Consider the following 18,047-nt stretch of genomic DNA (forward strand, 5'->3'; position numbering starts at 1 on the left):
AGGGCTTGGTACAGCCCAAGATAAACAAATGGTCCCTCCTCACGTGTGGGGCGCCGGGGAGCGCGGCGGCCCCGCCCTGCCCCCGCTTTGTCACTGCCACCGCCGGAGCCTCCCAGGGCAGGGGCGGGACGTGAGCGGCTTGTAAACCGCACGGCGTGATCGCGGCTCCCTCCGCCGCTCTCCCGAGAGCCGGCCAGCGCCATGCGAGGAGCAGCCGCCCGCTGCCGAATGGCTAACGCGGGCGCGTCTCCCCGCGCGGCTGCGCCCGGCAGCGCAGATTCACGCTCAGGCGCTCATTAAAAGTGCGGACTGTCACCGGGCACACGCGGGGGGTGGGGGGGCTCGCAGCAAACCCCTGCTCTCACTCAGCCCGAGACCAGGTCCCGGGCTCCCCAGCACCCCTGTTATTACTCCTCACCCGGGCAGGCTGGGAGTGGGAAACTCCACTTCCTGCTTGTAGTTACACTCCTGGCAGCTCAGCGCCCGCCCCCTTCGCTGTGCGCTAAGCCTCTTAAACACAAGGAAACTTTAGCACGATATTCAGCTGAGTGGCGGCTGCTGCTGAAGGGACTTGGGCTCCTGCACCCTGTCTGGCAGCGGAGGCGAGAAACCTGCCAACTTTTCTGCCTGTTGTCTCCAGCCTGGGAAAGCCATCTCTTACCTTCCCCTTCTGCTGGGTTTAAACAAGCAGCCAGCATCTACGCACGCACACACACACTTACTTTTTCGCTCCCATTTCAAAGCTGATTCACAAAACTCTTAAGACTTTGTAAAACCCCAGGGGCTGGTCCATTACATGCTCCATACTCTTCCCCTTCTCTTCTTCTGGACTAATTCTTCCTGCAGGGAAGAGCTATGTCAATTTCCCCTTCCCGTAGTGGATCTAATAACCTGGGTGGGTTTTGGAGGGTGGAGCAGTGTTATTTTAGAAATATTTTTCATCTGAAAGCGAATCATGGTCTCAGCTATCATGGCAAAGTTTCCCCTCCCCACTTATTTTTACAGTCTTAAGAGTCTCAGCCAGCTCTTACCAGCCCCTACATTTCTCCGACGTGCACTTTGCGAAGAACGCTTGGGTCCTGTGCCCCACTGCATAAGAGTAAAGTTTACTCTCCTCTCTTTGCTTTAGCCAAGCCCCTCTCCATCCCCCCCACCCCCCACCCCAGTCATAGCTCCTGTTCAACCCAGTCAGTAACTCCGAGCGGACAGCGACAGCCCCATCCCCGTCCCTTACCATGATCAGAGTGTGGTTCCTCTGCTCGGCCGTGGCAGACTCAGCATCTTGCTGCTGTTTGCTCTGATGCTGCTGTTTGCTACTCCCGCCGCCGCCGCCGCCGGTGCCCGATTTCTTGGCCCTTTGCTCCAGGGTCCTCTGGTAGAGGCTCACCGTGTCTCTGCGTTCCAGCTCCAGCTGCTCCGCCTGGGCTTGCTGGTACCTGCTCTCGCAGTTGATATGGTGCCTCCTGCAGCCCTCGATGCGCTGCCTTAGCCTCTCCACCACGGTGCTGTGCTTGGGAATGCCGCCGCCGCCGCTATTAGTATTGTTACTGGGAGCAGCAGCAGGAGGACCGTGGGGAGTGTTATTAACCCCGATACCGGCACCACCAGCCCCGCTGAGGCCGCTGTTCAGGTTATTGTTGATGCAAATACTGCTGCCATTCGCGGCGGCAGCGGGGGCTGCAAAATCCCCCATCCTCTTCCCCGGGCACACTATTTTGGAAGAACTTTTTATCCTCCCTTTCACACACACACACACGCACGCAGCCTCCTCTGGGGTCCTGAGGTGATACTTTTTAGTGAACCATGGGGGGAAACACCAACAAGTAGAAGGGAAAGAGCGATCCCAGATGAATGTTTTTCTCTTCCCCCAGCCGATCCTCTACGAAAATCTCCAGTATTTATATAAAAGAGCAAAAGAAAAAAGTGCTAAAAGGTTATCATCACCACATACACAACCGTAAAAAGAATCACAACAAAGTGAGCAGCAGCAATTCGGGTTGCAAACTCCAAGAGAGCTCAGATCAGTTCCTGCCCTCCCTTTTCTTTCTTATAATCCATTATTTCAAAATAAATTCCAGGAGTTTTCCGGAGATTTTGCCAAAGACTTCTCTCCCCATGTATAAATATAGAGAGAAACACACGCACCCTTCCACATGCATGCACACACAAACACATACACACATCCAGCAAAGGCATACGCTGGTCACACACAACACACGCACTCACACTCCACAGCATCAAAAGACAGGCAAAGCTGCTTTCTTATTGTATTTTCCTTCCAGAAAAAAGTTTTGGTGTTTATGCCGCACCGTGTTCTCAGAGTACTTTGGCTGCTCAGTTGCATTTCAACAGGAACCTAAATAGCAAATCCTCAGGATGGGGGAAGTAAACACATGAACAATCCGGGCAATCTGAAAAAGTGGATCGCAAAAGTCTTTGCAAATCGCCGAGCTGATACAGCCTAATGCTTTGCTTTGCTTTGCTTGCTGCTGCTCCTGCTGCCACCATCACAATGATCAAGTGCTCTCCTCCTCCACCTCCTCCTCCTCCATGCCAGCGGAGTGATATCAGGACAAGAGCTCTCAGTAAACACAGCAGCAGCTCCTCCAGGCCGTGAGGCAGACCCGGGGACAAGGTGCAAAACCCGGTGCGGACTCCAACCCAGCAGGAGCGGACATGGCAATCCCCCATCTAATTCCCCCCACATTTAGTACTTATTACCTTGCACTAGACGAGAAACCAGGGCTGCCAGAAACAAGAAAGATATGGGAGGGGAGGGGGATTGCACGGCCCTCAATCAACTTCTGACCTCTGTGTGAGAATGTGCCTTTGTGCTTGATTCCCTTATTCAGTGCGACCTACTGTCTCAAGCAAGCCCAAGTTGTTATACATTTATGCATTATATTGCAGAACTTGTGCATGACCACGCAGAAACACTGGAGTTTCGCAGCCGTTGTCTATCGTCCCCATCCATGTGGAAAGGAAAAGGTAAATAAGCGAATGTTTTTTAAAACGATCCAAGCAACAAAGTCGTCTCTCCACACACCCCCCCCCCCATCCACTTCCCCTCCTTTAAAAAAATAGTCAGGGGGAATAGACACTTAATGAAACTCTGTCCCCTCCTAAGAAGATATAGGAGATAACCTGCACTGAGCTAATGGGGGATACAAATGAGGGCAACTATAAGAAAATTATTTATTCTTAAAGCCCAGGTATATTTGCCCCAGAAATATTCAAGATTAAATACACAGGCTATTAGGTTAGAATGATAACAGATGTTAATAAAATGTTGTGGACCTTAAAGGCAATTGACAGCAGAAGTAATTAACAGCAAATAACGCAAGCAGAAAGATTGCAGATTTCATGGACTAGAACTGGAGGAAATACACAACTCTGCACAATCTGTAGTGGACAAACACAATACAAAACAAGTAGTAAACAATTCAAAAATTGTTTGTGATTTATGTCCCTCTTATGTTCAAATTGCTGAACAATGAATGCAATTAAAACAAGGAATGCTGACCCTCCAATAAAGACATCTGAACTTTCTATTTTAAAACAAGGAAAGAAACATGACACCTTGAGCAGAAACATTTTTCCAACCGAACAGTGGATGCCTCCATATTCAGCACTGATGATTAACGGATCAAAAATAACATCCCAGGAACCTGGTTTTAAACCATTTCACAGACACAATAGTATTCAATGAAATATTTTAGCTAAATATCCTATTTTATTATTAGCTAGCAGCATAAGCCATGCTTTAATTGGAACCAGAACACTAATGTCCTTCTGATTCCATATTTTTCAAAAACAATACAGAATAATTTATTTAAGGTAAAAAAAAACAACTCAAGTTCTAAAATGTAGCTGGAATTAAAGAAAATTTGGATTTCATGTATTAGTCATGAGATCTGATTTAAACCATCTTCATTTCTGGCCTTTCTGCAGATTAGCATAGGATACTATTTCTAAACCAGTATCAGAAGGAGTTTTCTTTCTTTCTTCATTAAGCACTTCTGCAATATGAAATTTGCCTTTTGAATACTTACTGTTCTCTGTAATTGCAACATATTATTAAGATGGTATAAGAATATTTCATGATGGACAAATAAAATACAAAATTACTGCAGTAATTATTCCCTTCTTGCAGAATATATAGGGCCATGGGGTAAATGAGCGTAGTTTTTTCTCCATATTAAAACTTCAGCTCCAGAAATAACTTGAGAATCAGGCTGAAACTATTTACTACTCTCCATGATCAGTAGTTACATGCTCTAGAGCATGTAATCAGTTGTATCTCTTTGCTCTGAAGAGACCAAGGAGTCAGGTGAGAAGTTGAATTCCCTTGCCATTTACAAATAGCACTTCCTCTATCCATTTGGAAACACTGTATAACAGTAGACAGGAAACTCTGTTATGGAGGTCTTTATTAGTATTTCTCTGCCATTAGCCTCACAGGAACACAATATACTTGCAAGCATATGCCATAGGTGTGGATTGTGTCTTACAACAATATGAAAAGATAGAAAAGAACCAAAGAAAAGTGTCTGAAAAATCCATTTGTGAAAAAGTTAAGAAGTTTTGTAGTAAAATGGCAGCCTAGCAGGGCAAAGACCAGGAAGGGAGAGGGCCCTGCTCAGCTTCTGAACAGTGCTTCAGGCACTTCTCTGCAGCATCCCCTACAGCTCACAGACCTGCTTATTGAAAGATCTACTGAAAAGGGGCCTGATCCAATGGCCATTGAAGTCAATTAAAAGACTACCCCCATTGACTTCAGTGGACTTTAGATCAGGGCAAGAAGAATGCTGGTAGCACACTGACTACCACAAAGCTACACTGTTTGCTGGTCTAAATTGCTTCTGTTTACTTCCAAAGGGTAAATAGCTCATTCAAAAAAATAGAGTGAGAGAGAGAGAGATGAATGGAAACTGGGAGGGAGGGTGGGGAATTATCAATGTTATACACATTTAAAATAATAAAAAACAGAAAAGAAAAATGTATATATTGCTTTGCCTTTGATGAAGCAGGCCAAATTCAGAACTATTCTAAGCAACTGCAACTTCAGTGACTTGAATGGGTCCAGACTGGATGTGGCCCATTATGTACAATGTGTAACACACCTTTTTAATAATACAGTAGTTCTCCATCTTTAAGTAATTTAAAGATTGAGAGATTTTATTTAGACTTGGTGAATTATTGTTTTATTTAATTTCAGTGCTTATGTACCATGGTACTAGGTGCTATACAAAACCTGAGACAGATACATTAATGAAAAAAGAAAAACAATGTGCTTGTTTTTTATTTAGTAATTTAGATCCTGATCCTATAATAAGCTCCACAAAGTCAGATCCCTGCACCTAGGCAGAGCTCCAAATTAAGTCACTGAGGACCCACGTAGCCAGCACTCATTGCTGGAGTGGGGCCTAAGGTGAGAGTTTCTTACAGATCACCTTTTTTTGGTGTACTTTATAGATGATTTCTTCTCTCTTTTTTAAATAGCCACTTTAAAACTATGCAGAACATTAATATATTTCATCTTTTAATATACATCTTTTGGTAGTGAACACATTCTTTTTAAAGTCTGTGTTGAACTGTTGTAGAATTAGACTAGCATATTTGCTGTTAGGAAGTTTTTGAATTTTTCAGCTATTATATCTTGGTCCTGATAGGCTGTATAGCCTGAAGGCTGATAAGTTGAGTAGCATCATTTGGGATCTAGTTTATGCTAACTAGCTTTCAGTGTTAAAAGTTTTGCAAGTATATCCATCATGAGTATAGTGCAAAACATCTGAATAGAATCAAAATAGTGGATGCTGCTCTTAAGAGATTTTTTTGATTTGGGAGAGGTTTAACTGGAGCTGAGTAAATGTATATCACTATATTTCCTCACTCATTTCAGCACCAACAGTTGATGTGTTTATATTTTTCTGCATTATACCTATAAGAAAATACAGCATTATCTTCATATTTTAATATGGTCAGTTGAATCTAAGTTCCATCAGAAAATAATTGAAAACTGCTACCTAAATACTGTCCTATTTTATACTTGTGATAATTCAGTGACCAGATTTCAAAAACAAACTATGGTGTTTTTGTTAGGGATGTTTTTCAGCTGGTGTTTTTGTTAGGGATTAGATTTCTGTATTTATTTTTTTGTGTAATTTTTAATCAAAGGATATTTATAAAGAGGAGTACTAACTTCTATAAACACTCAGGGCAAAGTCCTGAAGTTTTTAAACTTAATTTTTACTCAAGGCAAAACTGCTGGTAAGCTAATGCCTATGAGTGAATAAAAACTGAAAAAGAACTTTAGGATTTGGCCCTGATAGCACAAAACCTGAGAGGTCTCAGAGTGCTGCTCTAGTACTAACTGCTGTCATTAAAACAGATGTTCTCCATAACCTTGACCAAACAACTCCATTCTCTAATCAGAAAGGAGCACAGACTTGTTTATGGATTTATGATAGATGTGTGTGCCAGAACTAAGTCTATGACTGTGGACTTACTTTGTATGTAGTAATTTAGCTCGTGTGATTTTAAAATCTGCTTTATACACTTTCATGCAAATGTTATCATCTTTAGAAAGCCTTCTTAATAACTGGATAGTTCAAAGAAATATATATCACAATTATAAGTGATATGATGAATTTGCTGATGTCAGCAGTTGAACACTAACGCCTACTGATAGCAACTGACAGGACACTAATTACTAGTTATAGGAGACAATTGCCAGTTAAAGGAGCTATTCAGTGAGTTACAATTTTGAAAAATTATAAAGTACACGCCTGATTTGCAAAAAGATATATGATATGAAAATACCACGCAAGTTCTCAAGATGATTATCATGACAGAGATTTGTCTAATTAGGAAGAATCTATTTTAATGCTGAAATATGAAAGAACCCAGCTGGGAGAGGAATTTAGGGGAAGACACAAAAACAACACTGCTGTCAACACTGACAGCAAGTACAGCCTAAGCTTGTTCCAGTGGCAGTTTCTGAAAAAAATAACTCATCTCAGCATTTAATCAATAATGGCTTTAGAACAATTACATCCTTACAGATAATCTATCTAGTCATATTAGTAGGAGGAGCTTCATAAATAACATGAAAAATGTGTTGTGTAAACACTCTTTTGCCTGCTGAGCTGTCTGCCCAGTAGTTGGACAGCATTAAACATACGATAATGCAGTGAACACATGCATCACCCCGTACTCAAGAGACCACAGTTTAGTGCCCAGTGCTCCCAATCGGGTTGGGACCTGCAATTGTTATGGCTGCAAGTTTCAACCCAGAGCAGGCTGCCGATTAACCTTCAGTATGGTTGCTTGGATAGAAACCTTTCTGAAGGATTCTGCAGTAATTAAATGGCTTATGTCTAAATCGGTGGATGACATAGTAAGGGCTCCTCTGCTGGAAGACTAAAGTGGTATCAACAACTCAGTGCAATCACTGAATATAACTCCAAAAACCTGTTAACAGAGACATTTGGGAAATGTGAAAAAAAACTTTACTACACACAGAGAAATGTTCTGTAAAGATTCCTCCAGAAACATCATTTGGCTTCTGCTCTGTTTAACTGAACAGATCAGAGTTATCTCAGTTATTGCTGAAAACTATTTTACTGTGTGTTCCTTAAATACAGCTCTAGCGAAAAGGAACAATAATATCCACTGGAGAGCAGGGGAAATGCCACCATAAAGCTGGGGATGGATAAAAAAAATACTTCAGAAAAGTATTTGTGAAACACAACTACAGTTTAGCAACATGGCTGAGACTCACAAGACAGCTGGGCTAGAAATGAGTTCTGGCTTCCAGAACATCAAAAGCTGTAGGAGTTCTGGAAGTGATGAACTAAGTATGGTGCAAAAGAAATTAAAGTGTTTAGGGGAAAAGGCTGAAGTAGCTGAAAAGGAGAACAAGAAAGTGAAAAAACAGGCAACAGAGAAACCAGAGGTAGTTAGATTAACCATCATAAAAATAAAACCTTTAGCATGATAATCTAGAATCTAGCAATTCTTATAATTTGATGTAAATAGTAGTGCTTTTAGGCAATTATTGGCATGTCTGTCTACCCATTAAGACATCATACTAGAGCAGTCAAAGCAATGCCAGGTCTTGAAGACCCATATTGTCCCTACTCTACAAAACTGAGACCTTGATCTGGTTTATCCCTGCACCTTCAGAGAACCCGAGAACCCCACTGATTGACGTCTGTAGGGCTTGGTATAGGCACATGGTCTGCCTGCATGCATCTCTTTGCAGAATTGGCACCTAAGAGTTTTCTGAGTTTTTCCATTTGTTTAGCTCAACATTACTACCTAAGCTCCCAATTCAAAAAAGGTTCTGCAATGGGACAACTCACATGCTTCAAGTTAGGCATGTACTTAAGTACTTCGCTGAATTGAGGCCTAGAGGAATAAGGGGAAGGAATACAAAATAGAATAGAGCTAGTGGCTCTATTCTGACCAGAGAGAGGCCACAACTGGAACTTCAAATCCAATCTCTAAATATTTTTTTGTGGGGGTCTCAGATTTAAATCCTCAGATTTAAATCCATCCCTATGTTGTTTGCTTCAAGGAAAGACCCAAAACGAAAGGGAGTCTATTATCTAGATTTTGTTCCTATATGGTCCAAGGCAGAAGTCTCATAAGAACAACAGATCTCATGAGATATTCAACTCAAGAAAGGAGACATTCAGCAAGATCAGCTGCTCTTACAAGGTTTCCAGCACCTGGTTCTCCATGTCGTCAGATGTGTTTGTACAGTGCCTAGCACCTCAGGACCCTAATCTTGGGTGGGACCTCTGAAAACTAATATAAATATTACATAGTCATAAATGAGTAGGTGAAATCTGGCAAGACTATTTGTGTTGTGGCTCCTTACATTTGGTCAACAAAATTAAAAGATTGTTCAGATTTATTACTGTACTCAAGGCAAAAATCCACGAGAATAACTCAGACTGGTTAGAAAAAGCCAAAATAACACAGATATTTTAAAGGGCGAGTTTTTATTTGCAATACTAAGAGACCTGATAGTATAGGGAAAAACAGCTATTTAAACACTGCTGATGTGAAGATTTAGAGAAGACTATTTTTCATTTTCTTCTTTTTTGGGGGATTGGAGCTAGATCTGAAAATCCCAACTATTTATTTCTTTATCACTTACTTATTTCATGTAGCAATCAAAGTGAAAACTATCTAAAGCCAGCAGTGAGGAGAGCAATGAGCAAAAAGGATTTAAAAACAAAACTAAAAAAATGACTGCTTTTATTCTTTACTGCATGAGACACTGTTTCAGGCAGATTGGATAGATTTAAAAAAATATTATTTATTTATACAGAAAGTTTAATAGGTTTACAAATCCTTGCCAGCTTAATATCAGAAACAAAAACCAACAATTATTACAACTATGAGCTTTTGTTTAAAGAGACATTATGCAGAAATAGAGATATCATTACAACACCCATGACATGTCATTTTTAGCGATTTTATTAAACTGAGTGAAATCTCTGATTACGCATATTTAATAGATGAGGCATGTCTATCAGATGTTAATATTCAAAAAATTGGACACATGCTGGGGTTTTGTGTTTCTTTTTTTACAGGTGAATGTACTTTGTCCGAGTACTGACTAAACTGTAACCACATATCTAAGTATCCATTTGTCCTCTGTCTATTTTGCTGGGTATGTAATTGGTGCATTAATTTTTCCACAACAACCTCCCATATTATTTGAGCCGTTCCTCTACAGTTGGGACTATTTTTCTTTTTCCAACAAGAGGCTAGCAGTAGCCTACCACATATGTGCAGATGAGAGATTAATTCTTAATTTCCTTTTGTGTGGCTATTTTTAAACCTACATTTTACTGAACCAAGAGTAGCAGCCACAAGACATCACATGACATTTCAGATAGTACTACATCACACATGATAGTTCTTCTAACCAGAACAAACAAATAATTAGAGCTATTATAGCAAGACTTTTCATGTGCTGTTGGAGTGGGAATTTCTGAATGAGCTTCAGAAAACAGTTGAGGTTGTCAGGTGACCATTAATAGTAACCACCAGTTCTGAAAAGGTATAGCAAGTGACCAACTTCTCCTCACCTACAAAGCATCACTAGTGCAGCACCAGAGGCCCAGGCCCAAACCCTTATGGGAAAATGTATCAAGTTGCAATTTTGCTTTCTATCACAATAGCCCAAATTCAAAAGCTACCTCTAACTCTAGACCTAGCATAATATTAACACAAGGTCCCATAAATTATATAAACAGTAGGACTGCACAGGACATGGAGACAGAGGACAAAAATACAGTGGATTCCTGCTGGGGCCCAGGAAAGTGAACAGTACCATTCTGTGGTGCTCTGACCCCTTTACCCAAGCTGCACGGAAGCCCCTAGACAGTATCTCTACAGGGATGTGGAGCAGTGAGATAAGGTGGAAGTGGACCCAGACTGGGCATTTTCATCCCATTATCCCATCAAAGTTAAACAGTGTTAATGCAGTGCTTCCCTACAACTCTGTTCTGAACCCCATCCTTCTGGTGAGATTCTGGCTCTGAGGCCACCAGCTGGGGCAGATGTCCCTGGAAAGGGCTAACAGAAAGCCAGGAGAGAAGAAGAAACAGTCACAGGCATCCATGTGGCCCAACCCCTGTCAAGATGCACTCTGAGCTCAGGGGATCCTCTGGTTTTGGGGGGGCTCAACATTATGCTTGGAAAGAACAATGCTAGGGACACCCTACAAGGGACACTTCATAGGGTTTCCAGTATCTTACAGTAGATATTCCCACACAAGAGCAGATCTGGCCTTCAGTTTGGAGGCCCTAGTTGTCCTCAATACATCCTCCCTATATTTTAGCCCATTGCTCCTCAGGTCTCCTGGATAAAACCTTCTGCCCATTTCAGTTTAGTTAGACTCTTGTTTAAACAACAACAGACTTTAAACAATTCCAGCCTGTCTAGTGAATAAAAAAGCCAGGAGGGAAGATTAACTTCATTTCCCTTTATGGCAATTGATGCTAAAGGTCAGCCATTTACAATAGTTTTAGAGTGAGAATGTGACCATTTTGAAATTTCCAAGCCAGAATATTGACAACCTATTCAAAGCTACTTTCCATCCTTCATATAAAGGACTGGTAATTGTGCTGTGACTCTTGGCATAGGCAATCAAATTTAATTTTGAAACAGGACTTTTTTTTATTTTTAAATTATATGGAACTGGAAGTAAAGACCATTTCTTTGGAAGATATATATGCTCATTCTTATGGAAAGGTAAGTGGTATATTTCCCTTATTCTCAGTCAGCACATTGGCTGGATATCACTGTTTTGTTGAAACTGTTATAGATAAAAATCAATCAATAGAGATATATATTACATACAAAAAAGCTACATTAAAATAACTTTGTGAAGGTTGCAAAATCAGGTACTCAAGAGTTAAGAAATGCCAGAATTAAGTTTGTCTGCACAACCTTAATTTGGCCTCCTTGTGCATATGCATTATAATTATAGCTGATTTTTCAAGTTGCTGGCAGTTCTGAAATATCAGAAAAAAAATCTGTTCGTGTCAAACTAAATCAGAAAATTCAGAAAGATTTCAGCAAATCAGAAATGTCTGTTTCCGGTCAAACAAAATGTTTCATTCAACCTGAAGCATTTTGTTTCTGAGGATTTTTAAAGGGCTAAATTCAGAGGAGAAAGAGGTTGTGCCCCTCCTTATAACTTTTAACCCTCTGGTTAGGGCACTCAGTCAAGATGTGAGAGACCCAGGTTCAATTCCCCTCTGTAACTGACGTAGATGAGGATTTCAATTTGGGCTCCCCCCAGCTCAGCGGCCAAACCACCAGGCTATTGGCTATTCTTTGGGAGTGGGGGCGGTTCTCTCAATCTCTCCTGTTGAAGCTGTTCAACTCTATATAAACAATTAAATATTCACTGGAGCAGAGACTTGCACATGGGTCTCTCCCCTCCAAGGTGATTGCCCTAGCCACTGGGTTATGGAGTCAGTCTCTCTCTTGCTCTGGCCCAATGACTGTTCCATTTTGTATAAAATACTTGATTATTTTAAGAAGAGAGACAGAGAGAGAGCCTAGAATAATCCATAGCTCAGTGGCTAGGGCACTCACCTGGGGAGGAGGGAGACCCGAGTTCAAAATCATTCTCCACATCACATAGCAGGGGGAACAACTTGGGTCTCCCACATCCACTGGCCTAAAATTTATAGGAAGGGCAACCACCACCACCTTTACCTCTCTTGCTAATCGAGCCTGATTTTGTTATTGTTGTCTAACTATTCAGCAAATTTGTGTCACATTTGCTAACAGTTTCAGGTCAACTGAAATGGCATTTTTTTCAGAGAATAAACTATTTGTCTGAAAAATTTTGCCCAGGTCTAATTATGATACATTTTCTAATTACATCATAACATACTGGTTTTTCCACAGGACCCCTATCTTGTTTAGTTCACAGAATGGACAGTGCTCACTTAATGAGCAGCTATTTGATATTTTGTTTTCTCCTTGTCTTTCAATGTGTGGTCTCATGCTGCGCACTATTTAAACCCTGCTCTGAGTGCCAAATTTTTTTTTTCATGGGCTTTTCTGTGGCAGCCATCACTACTGTATCCGAGCACTTCTCAAACATTAATTACTTTATTTTCACAGCATCACTGTGAGGTGAGGAATATTATTAACCCCATTTATCAGATGGGGGAATTGAAGCAGAGAGAGAATAAGGTAAAAAGTTTCCACTATGAGACATCTAGGACCTGATTTTTTGAGAATACTTAGCATTATATAGCACTTTTGTGAAATGGACAGTTTCAAATTGTGTTCAAATAACAGCTTCCACTGACTTCAGCTGCAGTTGTGAATGGTCAGCACTTTTGCAAATCAGACCCCAGGGTCTCTAGTCAGGAACCCAGAAAATAAAGGAATACATAATAAGTGACCACCCATGAAAAGTTTTGTTTAAATGACTTGACTAGATAGGTACTCCGTGGCAGAGGTAGGGATAGAATCCAATTCTCCAAGGCAGCATTCAACTACCTAAACCATGAGACTATCCTTTCTCTTCCTGCAGTCCCCTGCCCCAGTCACTACACACCTTCCAACTTCTGCAACATATAAAGCAGGGATTCTACAGACAACAGCCTCCTTCATGACACAGCCTTGATTCATCCCCAGAGCAGGGCCATTTTGTGCAGTGAATGAAGCAGGGGTCCTGTGGAGAAAATAGCATTTACTTGTTGCCAAGAAGGCCAATGGCATTTTGGGATGTATAAGTAGGGGCATAGCGAGCAGATCGAGGGACGTGATCGTTCCCCTCTATTCGACATTGGTGAGGCCTCATCTGGAGTACTGTGTCCAGTTTTGGGCCCCACACTATAAGAAGGATGTGGACAAATTGGAGAGAGTCCATCGAAGGGCAACAAAAATGATTAGGGGTCTGCAACACATGAGTTATGAGGAGAGGCTGAGGGAGCTGGGATTGTTTAGCCTGCAGAAGAGAAGAATGAGGGGGGATTTGATAGCTGCTTTCAACTACCTGAAAGGGGGTTCCAAAGAGGATGGCTCTAGACTGTTCTCAATGGTAGCAGATGACAGAACGAGGAGTAATGGTTTCAAGTTGCAGTGGGGGAGGTTTAGATTGGATATTAGGAAAAACTTTTTCACTAAGAGGGTGGTGAAACACTGGAATGCGCTACCTAGGGAGGTGGTAGAATCTCCTTCCTTAGAGGTTTTTAAGGTCAGGCTTGACAAAGCCCTGGCTAGGATGATTTAATTGGGAATTGGTCCTGCTTTGAGCAGGGGGTTGGACTAGATGACCTTCTGGGGTCCCTTCCAACCCTGATATTCTATGATTCTATGATTCTACTTTTAATCAAATAAATATTGATGAGTGAAGTAAATAGATCATTATTTTCCACCTGCCTCTTTCATATATGTATAATTAATATTTATGTTGTGCTGGGGGAGGGTTCTTATGGGTCGTAACAGTGTAACATAGCATGTTTTTATGGGACTAGATATTTTCGGCTAATTTGTTTAGTTTCTACAGCTTGGTTTTGTATTTCATAGCTCAGTAGGGCACCCTAATTGAATAATGCAATACAAACATGAGGCCATATGTTCCCATGGTTTGCATGGCACATATCCTGGAGAAATGTAGCAGTATAGACTGAAAAATACCAGCAGCACCATCATTGCTTAAACATGTGACCTATCAATAGTAACAATAATTCTCCATAACATGGAAAACAAGATAGCTAAATATCTGCAACTTTTCTGTAGTATCTTTACATGGGTGTGTGTTTAGTTTTTTCAAAAGCAGGTATCTTATTTCAGCTTTTTCATTGTATTTGATGCACAGTCATTCCTCTCTCATTTTCTCTATGCGTTCTGTCTCCTCTTTTCCACCTCTGCATTATGCCATTTGTTCTGTATTTAGTGGCACTCTGCCTTACTTTTGCACATTTCATTTTGGTGAATCGCTCTGTTAGTATGATACGTCTGCGTGTAGAGATACAGAAATCTAATTATTTGTCTTTTTTTCCCTACAGCGGCTTGCATATGCATATTTGCATTTTAGAAACTAGCTTGTTTCTCAAGCATGGTTTGGTTTGGGGTGGGGTTATCCGCATCACTAGTCAAATTAATGCTGTTGTGATCTATGAGCGATGTGGAGTGCACTGTGTTTTCATTTGGGTTTGGTATTTTATCCTCGAGCACTTTGTTCTTTTGGTTGAAATGGCACCAAAAGTTGGATGTTCTTGTCTTTAAATTGGCTGAGCGGGTGGCATTATCATAGTTCTGCTCTGTAGCCATTCATGCTGAACCCAGATTTTGTTTGCAAGTCTGTAGTTATAGAGTTTCCTTTAACTAGGTTCATGTCCCAATTGACATAATTATCTGTTAAACTTGGGTTCCAAACTTCACTCTCATAGAGAGGAATGCATTGAAATTTTTCTGCTGAATCGTTTAAGCTGTGGTGTTAGCAGTGAGTTGCACTTATTCATGCTTTCAGTATTATGGTATGGTAGACAGACATAACTTTTTCTCGTAATGCTTTTGTACTTAGTCTGAAACTCCCTGATGCATTTCTTAGGGAGCCTGGATATCTATAAATTAGTGTGTGTTCACTGTGTGTTCATCTTGACTGTTTTGGTCCAAGTTATGTTGCTCCTTTAGCCATACCACTGCCAGATGCAACCAAAATTTCCCTCTGTATACGAAGGCATGCGAGGCCTTAACTCCTGCACTAAGTGTTTGTCACAACTTTCAGCTGACACTTGGGCTTTGAGTACCTTTTAGCGTAGAAGGGCATCATGTGATCCATGAAAAGGTGTTAGTCTATCACTAGTTAGCACAGGTATATAAAGGCATCTAATGCTGTGCATGTATGGGAAAGACAAGGTGAGACCTCAGAAGGACAGAGAGTATTATTCCCAAATGAAAAACATTTAACTGTCAGTTATTTCTCTGGAATCTATACACAGTTCTGCTACTAAATGAACAGACCATTAGAATGTGTATTAGTTGTAGAGATTTGTTTACACATCCCTTTTGGTTATCACTTTGTAGCAGTAGCACTGAGAAGCCAAAATCTGGGTGCACAGACTCCCCATTTCTGGTTTTATGAGCCAGAAAGAAAACTGCCATCTGTACTGAACCACCTGGTTGAGTAACATAATGGAATTTCATCTCCATGTATTTAGTAACAACACAAGTTTGGTACTGTACCAATAGTTAAAATTCTCTTACAGTCATTGCTAATTTACTGATTCTTAGTGCTGCTGAATCAGCATAACTGAAAGCAATGTCTCCTCTTAATCAGTGACAGAAAGCACTGCCTCTGCAAGGCAAATTCAACAAAGAACAGGATGAGGATAGTCTGAGAGCAACTGTGTCCCCCCTTGTATTGGGGGGAGAGATAGCTCAGTGGTTTGAGCATTTGCCTGCTAAACCCCAGGGTTGTGAGTTCAATCCTTGAGGGGGCCATTTAGGGATCTGGGGCAAAAATTGGGGATTGGCCCTGCTTTAAGTAGGGGGTTGGACTAGAGGACCTCCTGAGGTCCCTTCCAACCCTGATATTCTATGTAATCATTTTTAAATGATCTAAAAATCACTAACCTTTAAGAACTTCTGGAGCACTGGGTTCAAATCCTGTGTCAGGCCATGAGTGAAAATGTATTCAATGGTCTTATTTTGGTCTCCACAAAACCATCTCATAATTTGTCATGACTGGCAAATTCTGCTAAGAAGAAGGGAAGAATATGAATTAGGAAATAAAGTAGAGTTTTAGTCAGGTAGAAAAATGATCATCAATAAACCTGAATGTCAGGATCACAAATACAAATTCAGACTTGAATGTCAGAACCTTTGCACATCCCTAATATAACGAGAGCCAAATCTTAGAATACATGGGAGGATCCACCTTAGACTGAGGGTTTGTCTTCACTACCATGCAACATAATGTAGTGCATCAGGTGAAGACACACTATGTCAACAGGAGAACACCTCAATGAGAGGCAGAAGCTATGTTGGCAGGAAAGCATCTAGCACAGTGTAAACACTGCTTTAAGTTGCTGTAACTTACATTGCTCAGGGGTCTGGCTTTTTCACACCCCCGAGCGACATAAGTTACATCGACTTAAGCAGTAGTGTAGACAAGCCCCCAGTAAGTGGGCATCATACCAAAGGAACCTCATTGAAACAGCAATGAAGCTACCAGGATCCGTTCTGAACCCTCCTCCTACATCTGTAGAGCGTATGCCATTCCCACAAGATGTGTCCCTATTACTGCTCAATCAGGTGTAGCAGGCAGCTTTGAGTCTCAAACATGCCCTAGAACTTTCTTATGCCAGCAGCATTTTTTAAAAGCACTGCTTCAACTGGTGCAATGAATTTGGAGGTGCAGCTGAGATCCAAGGGTTGTCTGTCCTTTACTGAGCAGTAACGGGGGCTCCCTTTTGTATTGGGAAGCCACACAGCAGTTCCTGCCAACAGAATACCTGGTTCATGTCGGCTACCAGTCCCCCTCCTTCACGAACATGAAATTCACAGTAAAAAGCATAATTTTAAAAATACTATACAATAGAAGATTGGGGACAGATGGGAAAACTAAAAGTCAGAAGAAAGGGATAAGAAATGAGAGTGAGACAGAAAGTGAAGAAAGGCATCCCCGTTTGTCATTTATCTCTTCTCACTTGCTTTTGGTGACCACCTTTAGGTCCTGACCCTGCAACCTTTATGTGAATAGTCTCACTGAAGTCCACTAGGCTACTTTTGTCAGGGTTGCAGGATCAGTCTCTTAGCTCTTACTGTACACTTATCTGCTGTGTGGATACATTATATCATCTCTTGCATCATTTCCATTGCTATTTTCTTTTTGTCTAATTCCAAACTTGGTGACAGTTTAGGAATTCTTTAAGCCACTTCTTACATAAGAGTACCTGCACAACAATGCACTGTCATTTCAAAATGAGGAGAAGAAAACTGAAAGAAGATGTACCCTTTTAACATCCTGGGGTCCAAATGAAGACTCTACTTGTATTGTACACAGTTTAAAGCACGAACCATGTTTTTGTGTATGTTTGTACAGCACCTAGCACAAACAGGTCTCAATCCTGACTGGAGCCTCTGGACATTATTGTGTTATATGAATATTAAAAAGCTTAATTATAGCTGTCAGTGCCAGTTTGGCCTACAATAACAACAACGACCCAAAAAAGAGGAAGATTTCAAGGAGGTGGGATTAAGCGTTTTAACATAAATAGTAAATGCAGCATCAGCTGTAGGATACAGATTTTTCAGATGTAAATAGTTTACTGTAAGAAAAGTGAGAAAAGAAAGTTTGTGAACGACAGGATTGTACTGAGCACTCCCCAGCCATCTGGGAACATGGGGGCCTAAACAAATAAAACTATTGTAAAGTCACACAGGTGGGTGAGGTAATACCTTTTATTGGACCAATTTCTGGTGAAAGAGACAAGCTTTCGAGCTACCCAGAACTCTTCTTCATAACTACACACAGAGCTGGCTCC

The 18,047-nt window shown here is 41.2% G+C and overlaps 1 protein-coding gene across 2 annotated transcripts in view; it reads right to left on the reverse strand.

Moving 5' to 3' along the window:
* MAML3 (mastermind like transcriptional coactivator 3) overlaps positions 1–16,248 on the reverse strand; it is a 366,068-nt gene extending 349,820 nt beyond the window's left edge. The window contains exon 1 of one of the 2 annotated variants that reach the window (XM_084625362.1): positions 16,135–16,248. In XM_084625362.1, the coding sequence (XP_084481488.1) occupies positions 16,135–16,233 (99 nt within the window). In that variant the 5' untranslated portion in view covers positions 16,234–16,248. Of the gene's footprint in view, positions 1–1,234; positions 2,588–16,134 lie in introns of those variants that run through there. The other variant, XM_084625361.1, reaches the window with a different exon arrangement.
* Positions 16,249–18,047: the final 1,799 nt, after the last annotated feature.

The sequence above is a fragment of the Lepidochelys olivacea genome (genome assembly GCF_965140295.1).
Source record: "Lepidochelys olivacea isolate rLepOli2 genome assembly, chromosome: 4".
In the NCBI taxonomy this organism is placed as follows: Eukaryota; Metazoa; Chordata; order Testudines; family Cheloniidae; genus Lepidochelys; species Lepidochelys olivacea.